The following is a 26,052-nucleotide window of genomic DNA, read 5'->3' on the forward strand; positions in this document are numbered from 1 at the left end:
TCAAAGCTTCTTTCGAAAGGACAAAATCTATGTCACGACTTGTTGCGGAGGAATGAGGCGGCGCTGAACCGCTTCCTGGAGCGTCTCACGGGCTGTAATTCTCTCGACCAAAGCTTCAAGACATTTAGAGACATTGGAACATGAAGATTGTTGTGTTTATACAGTACGTGTTCAATTAAAATGATCAAAAAAAGCCTTTTAAACACTTATTTTTACAGAAGAGGCAGCGATGATGTTTTATGCTGCAGTGACTGATTTTTTTTTTTTTTTTAAAGTTACGTCACTTTATTAATAAGGAATTTTTCGGAAAAACTGAGCACATGATTCTTTAAAAATGAGAACGACATGATGTGCAGTACAAAAATAACCATAGAAAGTGATCACATGCCTCTTTCTTCATTAGAGAGTACTTTAAAAAAAAAAAATGGAATTGCAAATTTTGTCAATTCCCATAATTTTACCTTAAAACAAATTGTAAGAATCACAAAACTCTGCAGGAAAAAGTTGCGGCAAAATCAAACACTTTTGATTTTAACAATCACGGAAAACTTGGCAAAATCCTGGAGGGACTGAAAAGTGAACCGAACAAGAAACAGAAGATGAAAGTCACCGATTCATAACATTTGTTTTATCAAAACATTTAAGACGTTTTCATAACTTAAGAGATCATTTCTGATGTTTTAAAGACCCGACCTTCGATTACTTCGGTCAAACATGTGTTCTACTTGTAATAAGTCTGTCATTAGGTCAGCATGGTGGAAAGTGTCTGATGCTATTTAAAAGAAGTGAAGGTACTTTTTGTCATTGCTAGGAAACATTCGATGCGGTGATAAAACCAGGACAGTGAACTGAAACTTAACACAGAAAAGATATTTGTTCTGTAACGTTGTAAATTCCAGATGGACGACGATTGTGAAAGAATGACGGCCGCCGTGATGCAAACTGTTCATAACTGTGGTTTTCTACTTCTGGTTTCTGCAGCAGTGTGGAAAGAAGATAAACATGAAGTGACCTAAAGATAGAGATTACAGATATTTTTTCTCAGTCAGCTTCAAAAGGAAGGAAATGATGAATGGAAATGTTTTGTAGTATCAGAGTGTAGTTCTGATGTGTGTAGAGTCGAAGATAACGACGGACCAACTGAGATTATGAACACATAAATAATGTTTCACAATGCGTCTCGTTTCCTCTGAAACAGCGACTCCACGTCCAGCTTTTGCAATTTCTATTTCATTTTCTCAACTTTTTAAACAAAAAAATAAAGCCTGTTGTTGCATTTTCAACAGCCTTGTTTTATCTGAACAAGAAGACAAAACTAAAGTATATTCCGTATAGTATCGTTGAAAATGAAGAAAAAAAACCAAAGTATTCAAATTTGAGAAGCTGAAACACAGAAATATTTGCCTTTATGGCTTCTAAAGTCAGATCTCGCTGACAAACTTCTTTTAACACTCAAATGTTCACTGAGAAAAAGAGCAGAGCCGAACGGAAAATAGCACAAGCAGGACGAAAAAGGACAAAAGTTAACTGTCGGACAAATGAAAAAAATAACTGATCCGTCACAAAAAGACAAATAAGCTCAAGCTCCTTTTTCCTACAATGTTTCACCCTCTGCAGGTTTCTCACCTTGCGGCCGACGTACACCGGGATGCCGATGACCATGGCGGGAACAGCGATGCCCGCGATGAGGGTGATGCCGACCGGAGCGCCGATCAGAGTTCCCAGCTGCCACAAAATCTTCTTCTTCCTGCTCCAAGGCTTCTTCCCCCAGAACGTACAGCCAGATGGACTGACGGAGGGAAACACGAGGGAGGGAGGAAGAGGAAGGGGCGGCGAAGAGTGAAAGATAAGGGGAGGAGGGGTGGTGGTGGGGGAACAATGCACAGTTAGGGGAAAAAAAGTGAAAGGTGTGATGCTGGTCGGCAGTCTGGATGACACGAGCAGGAAAACGGGAACTGCGAGTACCTGAGGTAGTGCAGGTCGGAGATCTCCTTCATGCAGAGCCAGCAGAACTCGCAGCCGCAGACGGCGCAGGTCATGTGATTGCAGCTCCCATCATTCATCTTGATGATGTAGGCGCCGCAGCGAGGGCAGGGCTTTATGTCGTCAGCTGGAGAAGGAAAGAAGACAGATTTATCAATCAATAAATCCGGCTGGAAAATGAAGTCGCTGAAGTGATTCCGACATCTTAGGACGCAGGCCAACGCTTCGGTCCTCTGCAGCCCGAGGTTTTCGATGTTTGACATGTCAATCATCCCTACAACGAGTCAGCCAGTCAGTCAGTCAAGCAATTTGTTTAAGGTGCAGAATCACCGACATGTTCCCGACACACTTTACAATTACAAACACTACGTAGAGGAGAACACAGCAAATTAAATAATACAAGTTAAGTGAGACAACCACGTTAAAACATAAATAATAACATACGAGACAAAACAGCGGCTGATAAAATCATAAAATTGAAATATTTACTTATGTTATAGCACTAAAATAAATACACCGTTGTGATGAGAGGATCGATACCTGCTAGTTAGCTTCGCGTAAAGACTTTAAATTAGGAGAAACAGCTAGCTTAGCTCTGTCCAAATGTAACAAACTTCCATTTCCATGAAGTCAATGAACCATCGGTGGTATTTAATGAAAACAGGAAACAGTAAGGTCTCTGCTAAAAGATACCAAGACTGACATATAACAACAGCCTGACACATAACCCAACCATAAAAACACAACTTGTGAAACGATCACAGTAGAACACGTTCATTTGTAAAGTTTTGAGGTGCTCATCGTTGTTTCCTCCTTTCTGCATGCTCAGCTAATGACGATGATATCAATCTCCTCATCTCACTCCCGGAAAGAAAGTTAATAATATTTCCCCAAAAATATCCATTTAATATGGCCGACTTTGTAGTGAATTCAAAGCTTTTCCTTTTGAAAAGCTTAAGAGTGCAATTGGTTTCTAGAATAATTGTCCTCTTTGCTTGTTTAATTGTTGTCAATAAGATCAAACCTCATCACAGTAATGGATTCCACGCTTGCTGCACTTTACGTTCTCTAATGCACTTTCAGGAAAGAAAGCCAAGAAACCAGAAAAAAAAAAAAAAAAAAAAAAGAAAGAAAGAAAGAAAGCAAGAAAGAAAGAGCCAATTCACCGTGTTTGAATTCTGCCGTCTGTGAACACTTTCAGCTCTTTAAAGGGCGTTTTGAACCTGACGCCACAAATATGGTCGAAGCGCTTGTTTGCCTGATCTGTATTCTCCTGTCTGTCTGTCTGTCTGCCTGTCTGTCTGTCTGTCTGTCTGTCTGTCTGTCTGCCTGTCTGTCTGTCGGCGTCCAGCTGACAAGGCAGCAGGTAGGAACTGACAGCGAGGGAGCGGCCCCGACCGTCTCATGAGTCAGTCCCTCTGAACACTTGGCAAAGAGAGGCGGGCTGGAAGCGGCAAATTAAGGAGGGAAGAGAAAAAGGACGAGCGAAGGCAGCTGGGCAGATTTACTTAATGGATTTTTAATCAAAATCGGATTAAAGACACGCATGTAAATAAGGACGTTTCGCACGCACGGCCACGGGTGTGTGCCGAGATGTTTACGTTTGGATCTGTTATCACTACGGCAACGAGCGGGGCTTCTCCCCATCCTGAAAGTTTAGACGACAGTTTAATTGTTGTACAAATAATTACAATGAATGACTGAATTGTGTGTCTCTGTTTATTTTATGCGGTTATAGTATGAATCTAGTCCTAGTTGTGCGATCAGATCTGGAAAAAAAACACGTAAATACAAAGATATTACTACCAATGACAGGTACCAGTAATTACATTTGTTGGGCACAAAGAGATGTTGTCATTAAAAAACAAAAAAAACAAAAAAAAACACCATTTAAACCTCAAACTGTAAAAAAAAACAAAAAAAAAACGCCGTGGAAACAGACTTCTGGTAGTTTAATCCAGATGTTTTGATACAAATTCTAACAATTATGCAAAATGATTGCAGCCAGCTCCATTAATTGCAATCAAGACATTTTTTTTAAATTATTGTGGAAGGCCAAGCAACACAAATTTTCGCCAACAAGTAGACGAGAGGATTGATATCATGTTGGTGTCTGTCGGTTGAATTAAGTTACAACCAGCTTCGCATTTAAAGTGCTGAAATTACATTTTTCAAGTTTCAAAATGTCAAAAGTTAGTGAGTTTTTTTTTAAGTCCCGGTATAGTAAACTGATAATTTGCAACATTAATCCGATCCATTTAAAAACTGCACCAACAGAGTGGTGATATTGTTTTCTGCACTTATTCTGTAGCAAGCGGATGAATTTAGAAGAACTAGCAGAACTAAAATCATACTGTGAAAGAACTTTCAGGAAGCAACTAAAATGTTTTTGGGTGACATTTTAAAATGCGTTTTGACAGGATGTGCGGCGACCGCAGTCGTGAAACTACCAAGTGGAGAAGCTGCGATATAAATAGCGTCTCGCGCTCGCCTGAACGCCTCACTCCTCCCCCAGCGGTGGGAAACGCAGAGGAGCTGGCAACCAGGCGCGAGACGAGCTTGACTCAGCGCTCTGGCAGATTGAGGAGACTGACATGTGATAAGGACTGACGGAGACGGAGACGGCGAGACAGAGACGCAGTGAGATCTCGCAGGTGTGAAAAATACTTGCAGGTCGGAAATGCCGCGGGGAGAAGATTTTATCTTTGTGTTTATGTCTGCGCCAGGCGAGCGAGCGCACACCTGTGCAGTGTGTGTGTGTGTGTGTGTGTGTGTGTGTGTGTGTGTGTGTGTGCGTGTGTGTGTGCGTGTGCTCACCTGGTCCCTGCTCCTGTGTGTAGCTGGGTGAGTGGTTGCTGTGGGTGTGCAGGGATTGCGCTCTCTGTTGCCGGGCCGAGTCGCAGGTCTGGTTGGGGTGCCAGGCCTGTTTACAGTGGTAGCAAAACTCCGCGCCGCAGCCTTCCCTGCGACACACCAGCCTGGGGCAGCTGGCGCAGCCCGAGGCGATGACGGCGAACCTGACAGGGAAAGAGGAAGGAGAAGAAGAAAAAACAAAAATGAGGTCGATTCGTACAGCCGAGCATCACGGCAGGATGTGTAATACACCTGCCGGTCCACTAGAGGGCAGCGCGTCTTTGGGACAGTCGGGGGAGAGTTCAGGTTATTTAATAAAAGTGCAAAGTCAGAGAAGTTGTTTCAGGGTTCGAGTCCAAAGGAAAGGGAAGTGGATTTGGTGTTTTGGTTTTGTTTTTCTAACCTTAACCACCTGTTTTTCTTTCTAACCTTTACCTGGAGGTAAAGACACACGAGAAGTTACGCCCTAGTGGACCGGTAGGTGTATTACATGCTTTGCCGCTATACATTGGGTTAATTATCAGGTCAGAATAAATCATAATTTATAAATTTTGAGGAACTGATTAGCAAATAATCCTGCGTTGAGGCACGATTAACAAGCTCGAGCCACGTCCACAAACAGCTTTGACAGCTTGTGAGCTCGACCGAGCTGATTCTACACAAGTTGGTGCAAAAAACTGGGAAGAGCCAAAGTACTGATGGAGAAAGTCTAATAAAGGTGAAGATATTTACGCCAGATATATATATATATTTTTTTACCTACGTCCAAAGTTTGAGGTTCTATAAATGTGATGAACCCTCACATGTAAGCTTGCACAACCAAGTGTTTGCAAACCGTCCTCATGATGCTGATCTTTGAGGGAATGGAGAACCTGAGAATAAAAAAACAAAACAATAGAAGAAGCTGTTGCATAAACTGAATAAGCTGCAAGACAAGAGTCAGTATCGGTATGAAATACGTGACCAGGAAATTTGATATTAAATATTATTGTTTTATTTGAACTGATGAACGTCCCCGATTTGACTTCACCCATTTCGACACCGTTCAACAGCGTCACATACGGTACGAACCGTGTCTTCTGGTTGCAACATTTCCTCGCACAACCGCATCACGCTGACCGAAAGTTAAATGTTCAAACCCGAACCGCCGAGTTTAGCAACACGTGACCGAGATGTTAATTCAGAAAACGTTACGGAGCCGAAAAGCCCTCTGCAGACTGAGAGGAGAGAGCATTTGATCAATGGAGTAATCACTTACTAACAGCATTGAGAGGGGAGGAGGAGGGGAGGGGGGGGGCTGAGGTCAATCAATATGGATTTCACAAAGTACAGTAGAGTGCAGAGTAGTGACACCAAAGAGACACTCAGACCGGCTGATAACTTTTAACTGGACTGCGTTCGGTGGCGGATTATTCTAGAAAGTGCCATTAATCATGAGGAAATAGAGAATATATTTCAGTGTATTACACCGAAACGAAACAAATCACTCGTCTTGGGCCTGACTTTGCTAAATGTAATCCAAAAACGTCACGACTTCCTTCAAGAAAAACTCGTAATTCTCACTGAAAATATACCCGAGTAATCCTCCACTTTTTGTGCACCAAAGTTTATTCGTTCAGGGAAATATTGTTATATATACAAATATATATATATAGCAAAATGCAAAGCATATTGGGATGATAAGGACAAAGCAGGAAATTAAAAGAAAAAGGGTGAGAGCCTGAAATATATAAGCGAGTGTCAATCACAGCAGAAATCACAAAGGGAAGGCCTTTCATGAACGGCTGTCGCAAAGCTAAGTGGGAGAAAAACACGTTGGGGGAGTGAAAAACAAAAAGCCGGCAGTGACTTTTGTTTTGTTTTTTCCCACCCCGACGAAACAAAAGCCGCTGCCACTTTTCTGCAAGTTTTTTTTTAAAGTCGCCCTATTGAAAGGAAGAGGAGCGTGGAAGTAGCGATAACGTGACAAAACTTGAAATTGCTTTGGCTCGCCTCCAACACAGCAGCCCCAACACGTCCCTCGATACCCCCTCCTCCAGCCCCGATTAGCCCGTTCACAATTAACAGATATCAGATCGGAGAGTTCGCTTTCTCCGGACAAGACGAGGCACACGCGTTTAAAAAAATTTTTTTTAAAAAATGGCATTCCTGCGAAGACGCTTTCAGCCTGTGAGGATTTAACCGTCACGTCTGGCTCCAAACATCAAACATACGCCAAAAAATAAATAAAAATAAAATAAATTAAAATAAAATAAAATCCAGGCTTCTTCTGTCATCACGAAACCAAAAACAGTTTTTAATGTTTTCGACGGGAATCAAAAGGTCACGCTCGACGCCTTCGATAAACGCATCAACTTTTCAATTTAAATGAAGCAAACAAAAACACAGATATGCCAGTGTTGCATTTCTGCGTTCCTGCAACATCAGCACTCTTGATTCAAGCTGTGCTAAACAGAAACAGAGCAGCCGAGTGTCAAATGACTAATGAACAAACTCCCTATGAGACAGACAATTTGTCCACCATTACTCTTTTTTTTTTTAAAGTCAACCGCCGTGTGAAAAAAAACAACAACCTTTATGTGAACTAAAATGACTCTCCTTAACTCTTATGCTGTAACTTTCCTGTGTGTTGTCATTGAGTTGTTTTTTTGTTTATGTCATTAAAATCTGCAGAGAGACACAAAGAGAAACAAGACCTGCTTTCAGCTAAATGCTAACGCCAACATGCTCACAGACAGTGGCCCTCCGCTGATACTGAGCAGCTATAGTGTTTCAAATGTTCAATATCTTAGTTGATCAAATTAAGCTTATTAGGACTAAACACAAACTACAGAAGAGGCTAATAAGAATGTCATTAAGTTTTCAGGTATTTGGCTGTAAACATTCAAAACCGGGTGAAATGTTGACCTGATGAAGAGATTACAGTTCATCCCGACGGGGACTTCCCAAATTTCACGGCAATCTTTTCAAAGACATTTCACATAAAACCACAAATGTCAACCTGAGGGCTGCCCCCGACTAAAGGTTCTCAATGTTCAAGCACATAGTCGACTTGGCCACGCATGTTTGTGATATTCATTTACATTTTTAAACAGTTGGTTGATAATGGTTTGATAAAGATTATAATAAGTAGCTTTGTTAACACTGCGCTGCATCACATGAGAAATACAAAACCGTAATAAAGAACCTTTGAAATATAACTCGTGCAACCGCACGCACGAAGCGAGCTGCCCTGTTAACGATTCAGAAACGTCGCGTTAATTTATGACAACGCAGTATTTTGTTACTTGGACTAGAAGTGTCCGTGTCTACAGGCTACGGACAGATTATTGACAGTCAAGTCCTAAAACGAGCTTCCCTCCGGAGGAAAGCTCGGCTGGGAACAAATCATCATTTGTGGGTTTCTTTCTTCCTGCGACTAAACGACCAATAAAAACCTGTTCCACGAAGAAGTTTCTAGTTGATTAAGGTTTAGTTGACGTAGTGGTGAAGCCCTTCGGATTCGTCCTCTTCCCTTAATGAATGTCTGCACTGATTTTCCAAACAATTCATCTGATCGTCGATGAGACATTTCAGTCTGGACCGAAGTGTTGGACCGAGCCAACGGGACATCCAGCAGCGTGTCTCACCAGCAGCTTCCTCTTCTGTCTCACTCAGCGCTGGGTTACGGTACAAAGCGCGAGCTGCCACAACCGCTTCCTCACGGCAGAACATCTCATGTCAACGCTGTCGCACAAGCGCCGGAGTCTAACGCAGCGCAAGGCAGCGATTGGAAGTGACGTCTCCGGGACGGGAGAGACAAACGGAGAGGGACAGACATAGGTGGAACAAAAGGCGATCCGAGGACGGTAAATAAAAATAAAAAAGGGGAGGAGGGGGGGGGGATGTAAGATCCTGAGCCGAGATGTAAGAAAGAAAACATGGCAGAGATGGGGGAGGAAGAGGAGGAGGAGGAGGAGGAGGAGAAGGGGTTTTATAAGTGCTGACACGCTGCGTGTTGAGAGGGAAACGTGCACACACACCTGGGAGCCACCTGGGAGCCCCCCCCCGAACACAACACTACAACACAGGATGTGGTTAATGGCAGGCAGCATTTAACCCGACTCCCACACAAAACACACACACACACACACACACACACACACACACACACACACGCGCGCACGCACGATAAACACGAAACACACACAAAATGTGTGTTATGTTACGTGACAGTCAACGACAAAGGCACAAAAAAAGAAGACAAAAAAAAAAAAATCCAGAACAATGACACACATCCAAGCTAGTGATCTGTTTAATTAAGTCCCAACTCCCGTTACCCCTGGCAACGCTCCCTCTATGCCGCATCGATAGTCGTCATAGCAACTGACAGCCAGAAGAGACGGCGGAGGGTCAGTCTTTGTTCTCACTGGATACTCGAGTCTGACAGTCACGCGGGTCGAGATCTTATTGGCCGGACGGGGGAGAGCAGGTCGGAGGTGAACCGCGATGTGACGATGATGAAGAGGAGAAGTCAGAGACGATGAGCAGATGCCAAATATTTTTCTTAAAAACACTGAAACTGAAAGACAGACGATTTTCAGTGTTTGTATTTGTCTAATGTGTCTGTTTTGGCTGATATCCGAGAACGATTTTGCCAAGTGAGCTTTTCTGATGCTTATCATAAAAAAAAAACATGCCGTTATCCTGAAGTGTTGACAAGAACTGAACCACATAATGTGATGACGATGATCCATATCCAATGTCATCACATTATGCGGTTCAGTTCTCATTAACACTTCAGGATAACGGCATGTTTTTTTGTTTTTTTTTTATGATAAGCATCAGAAAAGCTTTTTTTGTTTACATTAATGAAGGGTTGCTCGACAGCCTTAAAAAAAACACACCAAAAAAACCACTTAAATAGTCTGTCTCGTTACCATCATCTTCAGCCAGAAAAACCCGCAATGCAAACAGACTATAAAGCAGGGATGATTGATTTATTTGCCTCTTCAGGGCGGCACAACAAACATCAATAGATTTCCTCCTTATAAACAGCAGCTTATTTACACGTCATTTACTCTGAGTTGTGTTTCAGGCCACCGGATGAAGTGAAGTCGGTCTTCTCTGAAAGCATCTAAATCTTTAGCTGCTAAATGTCCCACTTCTCACCAGCCAGTCGTTAACCTCATCCGCCGGCTGTCCGGTCGGTGGGTTCAGGTAGCGATTTTAAGAGCCCGTTCGCTGAAAACATCTGTCTTCTGTTTGGTGCTTTCAGGTTGTGGTCTAAGAGCCGTAACATCTGTCTGCTCTTCGGTTTGAAAACATCGGTGTGCCGCAGCCAAAAGCAGCACTGATGAAAGCTGAGAAGCCAAATATGAAGTTTCTGGTTTATGAACCCAAAATGATGAAAGATGCTGAAACACCACAAAGCTGCAGAGTTGGGTGATCATTTCTCTTTTAGTTTTTCACTGTGTGTGACTCCTACACGGTCAAGTGGTCCAGTTTTAATGTGAAAATAAGGATAAGGGCAGCTTTAATACTACCTTACAGGACTGCAGTAGAAAACTAGCCATCAGGCTAACACACAGAAGTGTGTGAATTAAATGAAATGATCAGAAACCGTACTAAAAGCCTCTTAAATAAATAAGTGACTGGTAACGTCAGACGAGGACCGTTACAGTAAGTGGAGCTGTGCCGTTAACTGTAAATAACCTTTGTGTTTTTTCTAGTATAATTTTACGTAATTTATCCAAATCACTCACCGTACTCATACTTATACACGTCATCTGACATCTATTTAAAAAAAAAATGAGATCGAAAAACCAGGTCACATTTACATAACCTTCCCACAACACACACACACACGCACACGCACGCACACACACACACACACACACACACTGTCCATTCTCAGCCATAACCACTCCATTTACAGCTGCGTTGAAGAAATTCACACCTATTTCAATGTTTCCGTGGACGCCTCCTCTCGAGGAACCAACAGTCTGCCAGCAGCTCCGATGTGTAGGTGTGTGTGTGTGTGTGTGTGTGTGTGTGTGTGTGTGTGCTGCTGCTGTTTCCCTCCCGTCTGCAGCCCCGGCTGTTTGTGATGAATAACAATTTGGACTTAGTCAACTTGCCTGACTTAAACAGGGGCTGAGTCACCACTGGCGTCAGACGGAGGATTGTCCCGGTAAATATGTAGGTCAGCGCTCGACCTCTCCTCCTATGATACTGGTGATGCACACACTCTCACAAACACTCTCACACACACTTTGGTTTCGGTATATATTCACCCGGAAATGTTGTTAACTTGCGTCTTATCCCCTGCCTCATCTCTACTTACACAAGTTTCAATCCCCCGCCCCCCCCCACCCCACCCACTCCCCCCTAAAGTTCTTTCTTTCTTTTTTTTCCATTAGGCCAGAATGTCCTCAAACAGCTTCCTACAGGCAGAGAGAATGAATATGTATGTATGTTAACTCATTGTTGGCTGGGATTTGCTGCAGCAGCCTGATTTTACACAGAAAGTACGCAAGGAACAGACACAGTATCCTGCACACACGGGGGGGGGGGGGGGGGGGGGGGGAGCCCAGAGGTCCATTAACGCGCTCTACCTATGACAATATTTACAATATCGAACAGGAAACGCCTGTTGGGGTTCATTTTAATCCCCACTGAGAGGGAAAAGTGTCCCACTCATGGATTTGTGCTCAGACTAAGCCTGCAGCTGAACACACAGCAGCAATTATAAAACTACAAAACCAAAAAAAAAAAAAAAGCTGGAAAATGCGACACAACATTAACCTGCTCACTGAAACCTGCATTTATAATCCTCAGGAAAACTGAAGTCATTCAATCAGCAGAAGAAACGGAGGATTCAAGATCACCAGAGGATGATTCATACTTTTCTTGTTGTATGAAATTAAATCTAGCACAGACAAAATGTCTTGTAGGACGGATGAAAACGGTGTTTCTTCTTCATGGTCCTCAGAGGTTGAACCCTCGTGTGTTCGTAACTTCCTGTCTGTTACAATCACCATGAAAAAAAAGAAACAAAAAACACGAGCTGATCGCCAAGATAGTCGAGAAATAGAGAAGGACAGACGATGTAGCTTCGGGCAACGTTGAATTTACTTCCTGTAATTTAATAGTAGCATTATATATATATATATATATAATAGTTATTGACTCTGTTTAGGACAAAATATCTGCAGCTTTCACAGCCTACGGACTTTATTTTAAGTAAAAAGTGAAAGTAAAGTGTATAAAATATGTGAGAAAAAAAAAAATCCTCCTCTATACTTTTGTTTTCACAAACAGAAACAAAGGCACATTGAGTCAGATACCACAGATGCTATGGTTTTCCCCCTCAACGGTACCTGTATTACTGTACCAAACCTGAACTGAAGAATATCACTGAATATCTGCGTCGCTCGCTTCCCACACACCCACCACAAAAAAAAAACAAAAAAAAAAACACAAACACAATGAATCACTCGTGCTTTTTATGATGAAACAAAAACGCCTCTCATTTGTTCCAGAAACCCGATGAAAGCTCGCTGCTCTACCTCCAGACCCCGTCACCTTCCACTTTTCTCTCTCTACATCTGATCGGGGTTCACGCCGCTTCCTCTTTAACAGAAAAAAAACAAAATGAACTATCACCGTGACATCAGAAAGAAATGACATCAGAAAGAGGAAAAAGAGTTAGATGAAGGGTTAACAACGCTTCACGGCTACTGGCTGGATGATCATCACAGCCGTCCTCTCTCCAGCAGTGCTCAGAGAGGCTTATAGATGACTTCTTCAGTCAAAACCAGATGTTAATTTGAATATTCCCCAACTTTGTTTATGTTTCCAGCCTTTGAGAAACTGATCTTAAAAACACATTACGGTTGTAACGACTTCCGACATCACAGCCTGGATTCACTCAAACATCCATCACAGAAAACGCCTGCGGGTTTCACAACACGTCTTTCTCACAGTAGTTTAGTTTCTTTTTCTCATATTGACTTCTTTGTTTTTATTAATTGCGCAAGGTGAATTCCCCTCCCAGCGAGTGCGCAAAAGCTGTTTTTTATTTGTTGTTGCGAAAACTTGATAATATCAGAGACAGGAAGATGGAGTCAGAGCTGAAACGTGTACAGCGGCGCTCAGACCAGCAGCTCAAATAAATGCTTCCTCTATCCTTCATGACGTTCATGATCAACATGACTTGAGGTTATTTTAACCCCAATTTCTACCCTAAAACGCTCCTTTTTTCCCATGAAGGCTGGTCAGCGTCCTCACACAGTCCCCTGATCCAGTGCTGATACAATACGTTGATTAATCAACAGGCAACTGACAGAAACTTCATTGACAACAATACTAATAATCCATCAGTCGTCAATGACAAACATTCACTGCTTCCAGTTTCCCAATTTGAAGTTTTGCTTGTGAAAGCCTGTTTTGTATGACGGTAAACATCTGTGGCTTGTTGGACAGACGGAATAACTCCAAGACGTCAACTTGGTCACAATTTTCTGACATTTTTACAGACGACTAAAGAATCTGTAACACATGAAGCCCGGAGGAGACGGCAGGGTAAACACGTTCCACGTTATCACGGGAAGACAAAGAAAGGTAGAACAGGCGGAGGCGAGCATCAGACATGTGAGACATTAAGGACAGCGTCTTACCCGCAGTCGGGCGCCGGGCACCATCGGCAGTCCGGGTCGGAGGCGAGGCACCTCCTCAGCAGGAACTCCTCGTACTTCTCCAGCAGGGCGGCGTCGTCCAAGATGTCGGCCACCTGCCGCGGCGCCAGCCTCTCGGCGCACTCGGGGCAGCTGAGCTGGACTCGGCTCTCCGTGATCTCGATGCGCAGGTACTGGCGCAGGCAGCAGAGGCAGGAGCGGTGGCTGCAGCCCAGCAGCTCGGGCAGCTGCTCGGCGGGCTGGCGCACCAGGCACAGGGGGCACTCCAGGAGGTTGGCCTCCCCGGAGGAAGCGGCTCCAGCGAGGGACGGCTGGCTGGAGGAGAGCTGCTTCGAGGGCGTGCTGGAGGCTGCGTCCTCGGGGGTCGTGGCGGCGGCGGCGGCGGCGGCGGTGGCGGCGGCGGTGACGGTGGTGGTCGTTGTGGTGGGCGTAGCGGAGGCCACGGCGGGCGGTGAACTCAAGGCAGAGGGGAGCACCTGTTGTTGCGTGTGGTGATGTTGGTGATGATGGGTTAAAGGGGCGGCCGCTCCTCCTTTGGGGCCCCTGGTGCCCCGAGAGCCCCGCTTGCTGTGGAAGAGGCTGTGGAAGGAGATGCGGCCCTGGCGTTTTCCCGCCGCACGGCACTTAGGGTTGGGGACGCCGCTCACCGAGGAGTGGGGCGACTCAGAGTCCTTTTCTGATCCCATTTTCCCAGAGGAGGACACACAGGGCCGGTGATTGTCCCCGATACACGATGAAGTATCACAGAGGGACGCTGAGCTGCACAAACACACTCTGTCGGACACACAAGGGAGGATTTGTCCCCTTGTGAAAGCCAAACTGGAATGCAAATGCTTTTCAGGTTCCTGGCTGAGAAACTTGAGTCACCTTCTTCTCTTCCTTTTATGAGAAACAAAACACTGTCAGGAAAAGAGTGCGCCGCGAGATGGCAGATGAACAGAAAATGAAAGAGATTACGCAAGTTCAAAAAAAAAAAAAAAAAAAATCCCCTTCAACTCCCAGAGTTTCACTCAAACTTGGCAGTCAAAAGGTCCAGAAAGTAGAAGAGGTGCCGAGGCTTTCATCTCTCCGGCAGATGTGGAGGTCAAACACAGCTGTAACTCTCGCTGTTAAACAAAAAAAGATTAATGTCAGTTTCTGTGAACGGCTCTCCCACGAAAACAGGGAGGGTGAAAAAGAAGAAAAAAAGAGAGAATCCACAGATCCCGGTTCAGTCTGAAGACGTTGTGATAGTTCCTCGGTTTTTCATTTAATTTAATTCTCCTCAGCTCTCCTCGGCTCGCCTTCCTCTCGCTGAACGCCGGCCTCTCTGAGCGGTCTGTTCTGTCAGGAAGAAGAGAGCAGGAAGTTAGCACAAAGAGCATGCTCAGTATGACACACACCTCTCTTCCTCCCTCCCTCCCTCCCTCCGCCCTCCCTCTCTCCCCCCCTCCCCTCTATCTCTATCTCTATCTCTCTCTCTCTCGCTCTGCCTGTTTCTGCTTTCTTCCTGGGTTTCGATTTGATCATTAACTCTTGTGACCCTGAACTGATCTGAATTTAAACAAACAAACAAACAAACAAACACACACACGCACACAGACGCGCACACACACACATTAATGAAAGAAAATATGATCATGTATGTGTTAAGTGACCAGAATTGAAAGGTTAAATGGAACTAATTTGCACCGATGAGACAAATTAAACCCTCTAATTAAACACATGACATCATCAACAGGTCCGACCAGTCGTGTGTTCATGTGAAAGAAGGCGCTCTATCTCTTTCCATCATGCTGAGCACCGCAAGCTCTTCCTCCACTTCACACTGCGCTGCTAGTGCCGTTGCCATGGCGACGCTCACTATGAGCGAGGCAAACAGCGACCCACTCTGTGACTCTGGCACTTATGTATATACACGCACACCCGCGCGCACACACACACACACACACACACACACACACACACACACACACACACACAAACACCTTCCATGTGTGCATACACACCACACAAACAACACGCACAAGCACACACTCATAAACAAATGACAATTTTCTGTAAATAAACAAACATCTCCAAATGCAAACACCACACACACACACACACACACACACACACACACACAGTTTAACTCCAGACATAAAACATGCACAGACATGTTCAGTTCTGTAAACTAACACAGGTTGAAAACCATAACACACACACACACACACACACACACACACACACACACACACACACACACACACACACACACACACACACACATCTCCGAATGAACACACACAAATGTGATAACTACCGTATGTATGCACCAACACACACACACATATTCTCACATCTAAAAATACACACGTACACGCAAAAATGACCCAGACACACACATGAAAAGAAACCACGCTGTCGAAGAGCACACTCAATCTGAACATCACTCGTCACACACACTCCAAATATATGCACACACAACTACACAATATATTCACACACTTTTGTTAAAACACACTCGCAAACAGACACATGCAAATGTGTAAATCATCAGCCGCACACACACACACACATTCTCTACATACATGCACACGCACACACACACACACACTCACGTCTCTGAATCATCTCCTACATGTTAAAACTGATAATTATCGACACACACACACACACACACACACACACACACACACACACAGATGTAAATACACACATGTAAATAACACTCAGTGTATTTAAAGCAATTGAATACCTTGAAACCCAAAAGCACACACACTCGTTTAAATCTACAAATAAACACACACGAGCCACACACACACACACAAGTCAAAAGTGCTAATTACGCACACACAAAACACATGTACACGTGCTAATTACGCCATCACTACAATTACAGGCTGTGAGCTATGCTGAGTGGTGTGCGCGAGACACTCGTGTGCTCCTCGGTGTCATTAAGTCGCAGGTTACGTTGTGGTCGTAGGCGTGTTTTTGTTGCGTGAAAATGTCGTGACTTCAGCTGAAAGACGACGCACATCTTTACAGCTTAAAAATCCACAAACAAAACCCACCAGACGACATGTTTAAATGGACCGTTATGTCACCGCGGAGAGGGGACGAAGCCGCGCTGGAAAATAGCTCGTGGTTTTACAGATCATAACATTTTAAATAAAGTGAATTTAAAAAAAAGATTCAGGAAGCACAAACACCTCTCTGATTGGCTTAGCATCTACAAATCTGATTATGACCACACACACACACACACACACACACACACACACACACACACACACACACACACACACACACAGGGGGTAACGCTGACCCAGTAAACTTCAGCCCATTCAGGAGATTGTGACCCGTGTGTCTCTCTGTCGTGAGTGACAGATGAACGGACCAATCACAGCGCAGCAGACAGACGGAGCGACGTCTCCGACGAGCGTTCCCTCCCAGCTTAGCAGAAAAGTTTCGAGGCTACAGAGTTTTTAGGTCTTAAGAAAAACAGAAGTCCAGGAACTGATTATCGGCCATTATCTTGTTTGGATATGATTTTAAAAGCTTCTCAGAAAGAATAAGGAGGGCTGGACAGGCTGTGTTTTGTTGTTTTTTATTGACGTTTTAATGCTCTTTGACTTACATTTTACTAATTTTATTTAATTTTAAAGCCAATTTATGTCAGATGTATTTTCCATTTATTGATATTTGCCCTGACACTGACCTTGTGGAGGTAACCAGACCAATCCACAGTAAAAGTGAAAAACACTGCATGCTGGCCTGCACACTGCAAAATAAGTATTTTTGGCATCCTATTGTTGTGCCGTACTGAATAGTATGGTAGTATTTGTACTGGAACACACAGCCAGTGAACGTTTAGTATATTGCGTGGACGGACAACCCAAAAACAAAATGCCTCCCGACCACGGCTGGTCCTAAAAACGCTGCTGAAACTTAACCAGGAGGTAAAAAAAAATAAAAATAAAGAAGGGGTGTTGATACCAAACGTGGCATCTTCAGAGAGATGTGAGACTCAGATAACCTCCATCCCTGAGCCAAGGCGCTGCAGGCTACAGAACGAGGATGGAAAACTACCTCCCAAACCAAAACCAGACACTTTTAGACATCATAAAAAAAAAAACATAAACCTTTGTGCGCAACTGCACACATGCCGACGTGTTGTAAAAACACATGCGCCTCCATTAACGGTTGCCATGGCAGCGCCATCACTAGGGGTCAAACTGGGTTTTCATGGAGATGTGTATTAAAAGCCTCCAGCTCCTAAATATACGCTCCCACCAGCTCGGTTTGTAGGAGCCCTTCTGTCTCCTCTGCAGCGCCCCGAGCTTCACACACTGTTGATTCTGACACTATTCTACAAACAGTGGATCCGTGTGTGTGTGCGTGTGCGTGTGTGTGTGTGTGTGTGTGTGTGTGTGTGTGTGTGTGCAGCTTTTATCCTCCTCCATCACACGCGCTCCCGTTCAGCCCAGTGATCAGTGCTCCTGTTGCTGCAATCAAACCGGTGATACTTTCATCACGTCTCAGCTCTGTAATGATGCCCGACGATTAAAAAAAAAAAAGAAGCTGCCTGAACGCACTGATGAAGAAACGCGCGCGCACGCACACACACACACACACACGTGTTCAACAAACCTGCGTTTTGTTTGTTTTGAGACGAGATTGTCGAGAGAAGATAAAGAGTTCCTACATCTGAGAGCAAGTAACACCGAAACCGCAGAGATCAGAAAGACAGATCTCTTCATTTGGCGTCTCTTTCTTACAGGGTTCTGATTTAGCGCTCTGGTTTGATCAATGCCTCCGAGCAGCCTCGAGCGCACACAAACATGACACGTGCGGGTACGTACAAACACACAGAGGGCTGAGCATCAGACCTCAATACACCTTTACGAGGAAAAGCACTATTTTTGGAGCCAGAAGTGATCATATCTGAACGAGCTGGGGAGGAGCGAGGACTCGATTTGATTGGGAACACAGAGGACACTACGCCCCGCCCACCTATACTGGAAAACACTGCTCCACAGACCTGTCAATCAAACAGACACGCCCCCCCCCCCCCCCAAACATATCAGTTTTTGAGGTCTAATATCTTATAAATAATGGGATTTTTTTTTTTTTTCAGATGGACCTTCATTAAACTAATAAGAAGGAGGGACTTTAGCTAAAAACAACATTACGAAAAAATATGTATTGACTTTGTATTTCATGAGAAGTTAAATGGGAGTCTATGGAGACAGACAGATATAGGAGCAAACCCCAAGTGGCCCTCGGTGGTATTGCAGTTTAAGGCACTCCCGCATCGGCCTCATTTGTCTGACCCAGAAGCTACGTGCACTTTTACATACAGTCCAATGTGCCATTGTATAAATATAACAATTTGGATCTAGCATATAAAATATTTCACAAATTCTGTTACTTTCCCAACTGTTGTGACATTTGTGTTTAGCTGGGAAGTGACACATAGTTTAAGTTTTTATTTATCAACTTAAATGTCTGTGATTTCTCTTTTTTTTTTTTTTAATGAAGACTTCGTCAGCACTAAAACAAAAACAAAAAAAACCTTCAGTTCAGCCCACATAACCTGTAGTTGGAGTTACATCAGCGTAGAGTCTTTAGATAGTGAGAGTCGAGAGATTTGATTGGTTCGTTTCCTGAAGGTTTTGTTTCCCTGAAGACGATCACGTGGCGCAAAATGTGCTCCGATGATCGATTAATGGAACTGGCAAACGAATCTTAAGAGAGAGTGTGTGTGTGTGTGTGTGTGTGTGTGTGTGTGTGTGTGTGTGTGTGTGTGTGTGTGTGTGTGTGTGTGGTTAGGCAGATGGGCCTGAACAGCCTGAGAACCTCACAATCTGGACTTGATTTGTTATCAACACGCTCACACACACTTTGTTCCACGCTTGTCCTCCTACTCCACTGCTGCTCAATTCAGCGCACACACACACACACACACACACACACACACACACACACACACGCACACGCACAGACACACGGCAGCCCCCCCTGCCTGCTTTAATCTTTCTCTGCCCTGTTTTCTGTATTAAAGCCTCAGAAACACATTTCAGTCAGGTTGCCTAGTTTCAGCCAGTGTTTTGTTTTCATCCACAAAGCATCACGTTCTCCTTTTCACTCCGGACTAACGCAGAGGTGTGCGGAAATGACACTCATGAACGTGTGCGCGAGTACACGTATGTGTTGGTTGCAAACTAACAGCAGCCACCTGCCTGTGCGGGTCATTCCCACAGCGATGACGTAATCTCGTGTTATATCATGAAAAAGAAAAAGCCTGCTGGTTGGTTCCTGTCTTGGCCAAACTGTGCCAGGTGAACGCAATTAGCTGCAATTAATAAGATGACAGCAAAACAACGAAACAAAAAAAAACAGCTGCATCCTGTGTTCCCAAAGCACAGACACACTGATTCACGGCTTATTTTCTATCTCCCCTGTTCAACTCAGTCTCCTCATCTGACCCACACTTCAGTTCAGAGCAAGTTCAGTGCAGCAATTTACTGTTGTTTTGAAGTGCATAATTCTCCTCAAACACAAACTCAGAATATACAGACCCCTCCGATTCGCACAAGATTCAATGCAGATGGCGTTTGAGTAAATGCAACATATTTGCAAGTATTTCTCCTTATCATAACACCACAAAGACAAAACGAATGAAAAGGATGCACTGATGCATGAAAACAAACTTTGTGGTTGACACAGAACAACAGAGAATAAACTGCACAATATAAAACAGACTTCATTATCTTCTGTCTATTTACACTGACAGAACAAACAAATTACATAAAGAAAATTTGATTTTGTTCTTGTGCCTTTTCAATCTTGATGAAATTACCCCTTGATGAGAATAATAATGAAAAATCCTGATAATATTGTGACTTTCTGATAAACCTATTTGTGATGCATCACCTAATCAGACACAAATGTTTTATCACGTGACATTTTAAAAACTAGGCGCATCGTTTTTTGTGTTTTTAAAACCTAAACTCCGCCTTGAAAACTAAAACAAATCAATTGTAAAATTCCCCAAATTCCACATGCCAGATGTTGATTATATCATTTTGACATATTTGTGATCACCAGGATCTGAATCCGATGGTGTTTTCAAGACCTTCTGGGTTTTCATTTATTTATGGTAAAATATATCTATATATTGCCAAACAATCTAGAGCTGAAATGTAATTTTGGACACTTTAATCTCACCTTCCACGTTATGATCGATATCTCCCGACGGGCAGATTAACATTAAATTTGCTCTCAGGGGGAAATCTTTACCATCAAACATTTTAGTTTTACTACCGGTAATGTCACAAGAAAAGCAAAGTCATCAGTGTGTTTTAATCCAACACATTTACATTGTGTTAATGTCACGAAAGCCGCAGCCTGTAGAGGCCACCAGCGGGGCTTTTAATCACACGCCTTTATGGGATGTTAAAACTGTAAAAGTTCAGTGTTTCAATTTTTTTTTTTTTTAAAAACGCAATAAAACCCTCACAGCCCAAATTCAGGCTCATAAAAGGTTTCCTGAATCAGACAGACAGACAGACAGGCAGACAGGCAGACAGACAGACAGACAGACAGACAGGCCGCTGTGCTCTGCAGGTAATCTGCTCTCAGCACTCCTCAGACAGACTGTTCTGTTTCAGACGGAGAATCGATGCCTCAGCACTTTGGGATCCTCCGGTCTCTCCCTGCAGCGAACAGCCGACCTGCATGCTGCGACTGGCAGCAGACGCTCGCTGCCTTCGTCCTGCAGCTGCACGCTCTCACACTCAAACACAGTGCATGGAAACTGTGGAACTGGTTTTCTCTGTTTTATCAAATATATCTTATTTTCATTCTGGTAAAGTTGGCACGGGAATTTTTCACTATTTTCAGACTGTAATTGGCAAAAAAAAAAATTAAAAAAAATCAAATAAGATGAATTGCTAGTTGTAATCTAAAAACATGCTGAGAAACAATAATTCATAAATGAGATTTGGAGCAGGATGTCACTGGTTTATGGTGCATTTTACTCATAATAAGAGACATTATCTCAAGATGGCTTCATAGTGAACTCTCTTCTGCAACAATGGAACAAAAGAAGCCACTTAGACCTGTTGAATAACATTGATAGGATAAGTAGTTTCTAAGAAATGAGTCAGCTCGCGTGGGCTCCTCTGGCAGGTTACTCCATATTATGGTGGCCATAATGAACAATCTGTCTCACACACACACACACACACACACACACACACACACACACACACACACACACACACACACACACAGGTGAACTGAGTGACATGAACATCCACCGTAAGCTCAGGGAGTTACAGTTTAGTGACGTAGTCGAGAAAAAAAAAAATCTATCACAAGATTTGGTTTATGTTACGGTAACATTAGTTTCACATCATTCCCTCCTCATCCCCTCAAATATTTACTTGGCTGTGCCAGTTTTAGGCAACTACCAATGTTCGTTTTGGTTGAGGCTTCACAGTCAGTGAAACACAAACAAAAACTCAGCTGAAGGTTAGGCAAGCACGATTTAATTGGTATAATATTCATAATTATGATCTTCCACGGAGACCACCACGTTTCTACGGCAGCCCAGGAGGGACAAACCCGGTGTTGCGACCGTTATCTGGATGTCATGAAGTTCATCTAAACATGGAGAGTAGGGTTGTGATAGAAGGATGCACGTTATTTAACATATTGTCCTCGGTCCATCCTGCTGTTTGTGTCGGTAGCGCTGCGGGGGAAAATGTCATTTCATTCACACAACAACAACAACAACAACAACAACAAGCAAACACAAACAACAGTGCCTGGGAGAATAAAGTTGATAAAGACAGATTGACATTGACTCTACAGAGGGCCCTGAGAGGGTTGTACATTACCAGCTTAGTTTAACTCTCCTGCAACTATAAATTAAAGGTAAAATGCCCAAAAAAGAAATGTAAAGAAAATGAAAAAACCCACACAAACATGCAGCTCCACCTTTACGCACCGTGAACAACCACATATCATTACAATGTGTATTCATGACTTCGGTGATGACGGTGATCTCTAATCAAATAGAAAGAAAAGAAGCTGTGATGAACCCGTTTACCTGCCCGTATATGTTGCAAACAATTACTCTCACGATTAACTCTTCTGTCACAAACCCTTTCTCGTCTTTCACCGAACAAACCAAATCAGACTAAACTGATTATCCCGGTGCTGCCCCTCGGCGTTTGAGGGCATCTTATCACATTGGATAAAGGGAATCAGCTAAAAGCCTGCGATCCAAACTGACTGATGACATCGCTTTGACATGAGCGGGTCCACAGAGAGCCGGAGTCCAGCAGACGGCTCGGATCAGACTATCATCCTGTTTACAGTGATACCGACTAAAGCCCCGCTAATCTGAGAGCCGGGGGCCGTCCGCCGGGGGCCGTCCGCCGGGGGCCGTCCGCCGGGGGCCGTCCGCCGGGGGCCGACGGGCTCTGGACACAACGGGCGGTTCCCCGTTCAACCAGCAGCTAATAATGCATTATGTTTACTGTGTGTGTGTGTGTGTGTGTGTGTGTGTGTGTGTGTGTGTGTGTGTGTGTCTTGATGCTTCTCTCTGCTTCTGCAAAACAACTGCAGCAAAACATCAAACTACAGGTACCGCTGATATTCCAGAAAAAAAAGGCAAAAGTGCGGCTAAATACGCAAATTAACAAATATATTTGTATTATTTTATAAGATGTATTGAACCGGTGATGGAAGAAATACCTACATTTGTCACTTAAGCGAACGTAGCAATGTGAAAATATTCCATGAAGGCAACGTTATGCAGCTGTTTTACCTCAAGCAGCTTAAACTCATTTTGATGGTCTACTGACATCTTTTGTCTGTTATTGATGACCCTCTAGTTTTTGATACGTAATCCCGTTTTGACAGAGATTCAGCTGCTACCTAGAGATCTGGAGGTGATGTAAACCTGCTCGATAACAAGGCGAGTGATTTCTTTTCACAGCGATGGTGTTAAAGTGACCAAAAGGGGGGGGGGGAAACCAATTCTTGCATTATAAGGCGTTATGAGGTAAAGAAACATGTTTGTGTAATTAATAAGTAAGCAGGACTTTAACATCGCAGTAGGATGAGGTGGTGATATGTTTGACTACGTTGTGTACTATTGCATAACATACACTGTTGGACACATGGAAAGAAAGAAAATGCTAACTGTTCTCTTTTTTACAGCAACGCACAAAGGTGTTGAAGTTACCACTAAGTGCCCGCTGCTGCCAACTCTTCTGCCAGTGTGAAAGAAATGTGGGTTTGAAAGGTGAGAAAAATGATTTGTAGTGCATTATTTTAAAAAAAACAAAAAAAACAGCAGTTGCGGTAATTTCAATTTAATTCAGCTACAATCAGTAGTTTCTGGAGGTTAAACAAGTATGAAACGGTCTGTAGAGACTTGTAAAATTAATCCATGTTAAAAGTTGCCAAACTGTTGACACAGTTTTCCAAAATCGGTGGTTAATCTCTGCACAGCCAGTGCAGCTAATGAAAGCTAGTGAGGGGATTTTATTGTGTCTGATGTACTTTCCAGATGGCACTAAAGCAGCATTGTTCAGCTGTTAGGTATCGTCCAGCCCTAAAGGTCAATACTGTTTTAATTGGACAACACGGATACCAGCATGTGCTGCATATCCTCATTATTACAGTCTAAATGTCCCTTTGACAGAAATGAGGTCGAGTGACTCCTCCTCACTGTCGAGGACCTCCGTTTCTTTGCGAGAACATTTAGTTCCCGTGGAACAAAATGCAGTCGCGGCAACTTCCCGTGAGCAGAAGGGCCGAGTTCCTCTGATTAGATCTCACAACTGATTAACGGGGTTAAAATGACACATCAGAGCAGAGAGAACCAACATCATGCTTCGGTGTTGGTTCACGGTGACCGCCGCCTCCTCCCGCTCGGTCGCTGCTTTCGTCGCACTACCGCACAAATGACTTTTTAATTAATAACGGAGACATCCAACAAGATGTGGTACGCGTTCAAGCGTTTGCACCAGAGACCTGCTGCAGAAGTCAAAAGAGAAATAAGGAAGAAATTGTTTGAGGTGAAAACCTGAAAAGTACCTAACTCGTGTCCAACCAGGAAACTCCCTGACTTTCAAATCCTTTCTCTTTCTTTTGGGAGTTTCCTGTCGATGCGTAATTGTAAAACCTTTTCGTGAGACAAAGCAAGCAGGTTTGAGGTTGTTGGCACATCGTGGAACATTCAGCAAATGAAGAGTCACAGCAGTTGGCGGAGACCAAAACTGAGCCAGAAGGATATGACTGTATTAGATAGCTTACCGGTTGAAAGCTACAATATTGGAATCATCGATGGCAAAATAATGTTTTTTTTTTTTTTTTTAATCAAATAAAAATAAAATCCTTTTCACTCATTTAACAAAACAAGCCAAACAACGAAAGGTTTTAAGTGGCATAAGCTGCCACTCCAATTGTGAGAACAAAATAAGCGTAAAAGTTGTGACTTTAAATCAGGAAATATTAAATCAAAGAACATTTTAAACCATTCAGTGCTCAGTTTAGAGGCTGCAACCAACAACCATGTTCACATACACTTTCTCTGCCGATTGATGTCTCAATTATTTGATTGATTATTTGGCTTATAACGATTAGAAAAAAACATTTCTAGAGCTTGTTTTGTTCTTTCGTGTCCTGACAACGATGCAACCAGGACACTCCCCGACGTTCAGATCCTTTCTGTTTCTTTCTGAGTTTTCTGTTAGTGTAATTGTAAAACTGTCTCATGAGCCAAAGCAGGCATGTGAGGTAGTAGCCTACTTCTAATGCTAATGTTGAGGAGCTAACAGTTGCTAATAAGATAACACACTGAACAGTCATTCGTATTGGCACGAAACAAAGTACAGAAAATGCTCATTTGAATGGCTCATGTTGGAGAAAATATCAAAGTGGTGGACTAAAAAAAACCTAAATTAACTCGGTTCTGATCAAAGGGAACAAAATACACATGAAAGCACCTCTAAAGATCACAAAGTAACTTGTGTTTGTTTTAGCATACAGACAAGAGAGTGATCTCAATGTTGGTGTCTAAACTCCTGACAAGAAAAGAAAATGCTCCATATTGTATTATTTAAAATTCGTAACAACAGTGTGAGCAAATGTCAAGCGAACGCGAAGATTTTTTTGGATCAATTTTCGCTAAATGAGCTAGTCTTAAAAATAAAGTATCTTGGATAAATATAAACACCTAAAAGTAAATCTACCACATAAAAGTCTACTCTGTGTAAATGTAATTATTTCAGAAATCCCATTTTAAGTGAAGCTTAAAAATGGTTCAAATCTTTTTTTTTTTATTATTTAATTTGGTCAAAAAGCTTCAAATCTATCATCAACGACGGTTTTATTTTACTATCAGCAACAAATCAACCAAGTGTTGGAAAGAAAAGACTGAAAGTTGTTACGTCTTTCTAGAATTGTTGGTTTCATTTAATGAAAGGTCAGTGCAGGTCCTCACAAGCACACCAACATTAAAAAAAAAAAAAAAAAAAATGAAGCTGGTTCA

The 26,052-nt window shown here is 43.1% G+C and overlaps 1 protein-coding gene across 2 annotated transcripts in view; it reads right to left on the reverse strand.

Moving 5' to 3' along the window:
• rnf19b (ring finger protein 19B) overlaps positions 1-26,052 on the reverse strand; it is a 34,184-nt gene that overhangs the window by 3,874 nt on the left and 4,258 nt on the right. Inside the window, exons 2-5 of one of the 2 annotated variants that reach the window (XM_069176156.1) lie at positions 13,497-14,832; positions 4,801-5,000; positions 1,966-2,110; positions 1,627-1,789 (exon numbers count right to left, since the gene is read on the reverse strand). In XM_069176156.1, the coding sequence (XP_069032257.1) occupies positions 1,627-1,789; positions 1,966-2,110; positions 4,801-5,000; positions 13,497-14,200 (1,212 nt within the window). In that variant the 5' untranslated portion in view covers positions 14,201-14,832. Of the gene's footprint in view, positions 1-1,626; positions 1,790-1,965; positions 2,111-4,800; positions 5,001-13,496; positions 14,838-26,052 lie in introns of both variants that reach the window. The other variant, XM_069176155.1, reaches the window with a different exon arrangement.

This window comes from Embiotoca jacksoni, unplaced genomic scaffold (assembly GCF_022577435.1).
Source record: "Embiotoca jacksoni isolate LCO1_2020_lvr unplaced genomic scaffold, fEmbJac1.0.p SCAF_7, whole genome shotgun sequence".
In the NCBI taxonomy this organism is placed as follows: Eukaryota; Metazoa; Chordata; class Actinopteri; family Embiotocidae; genus Embiotoca; species Embiotoca jacksoni.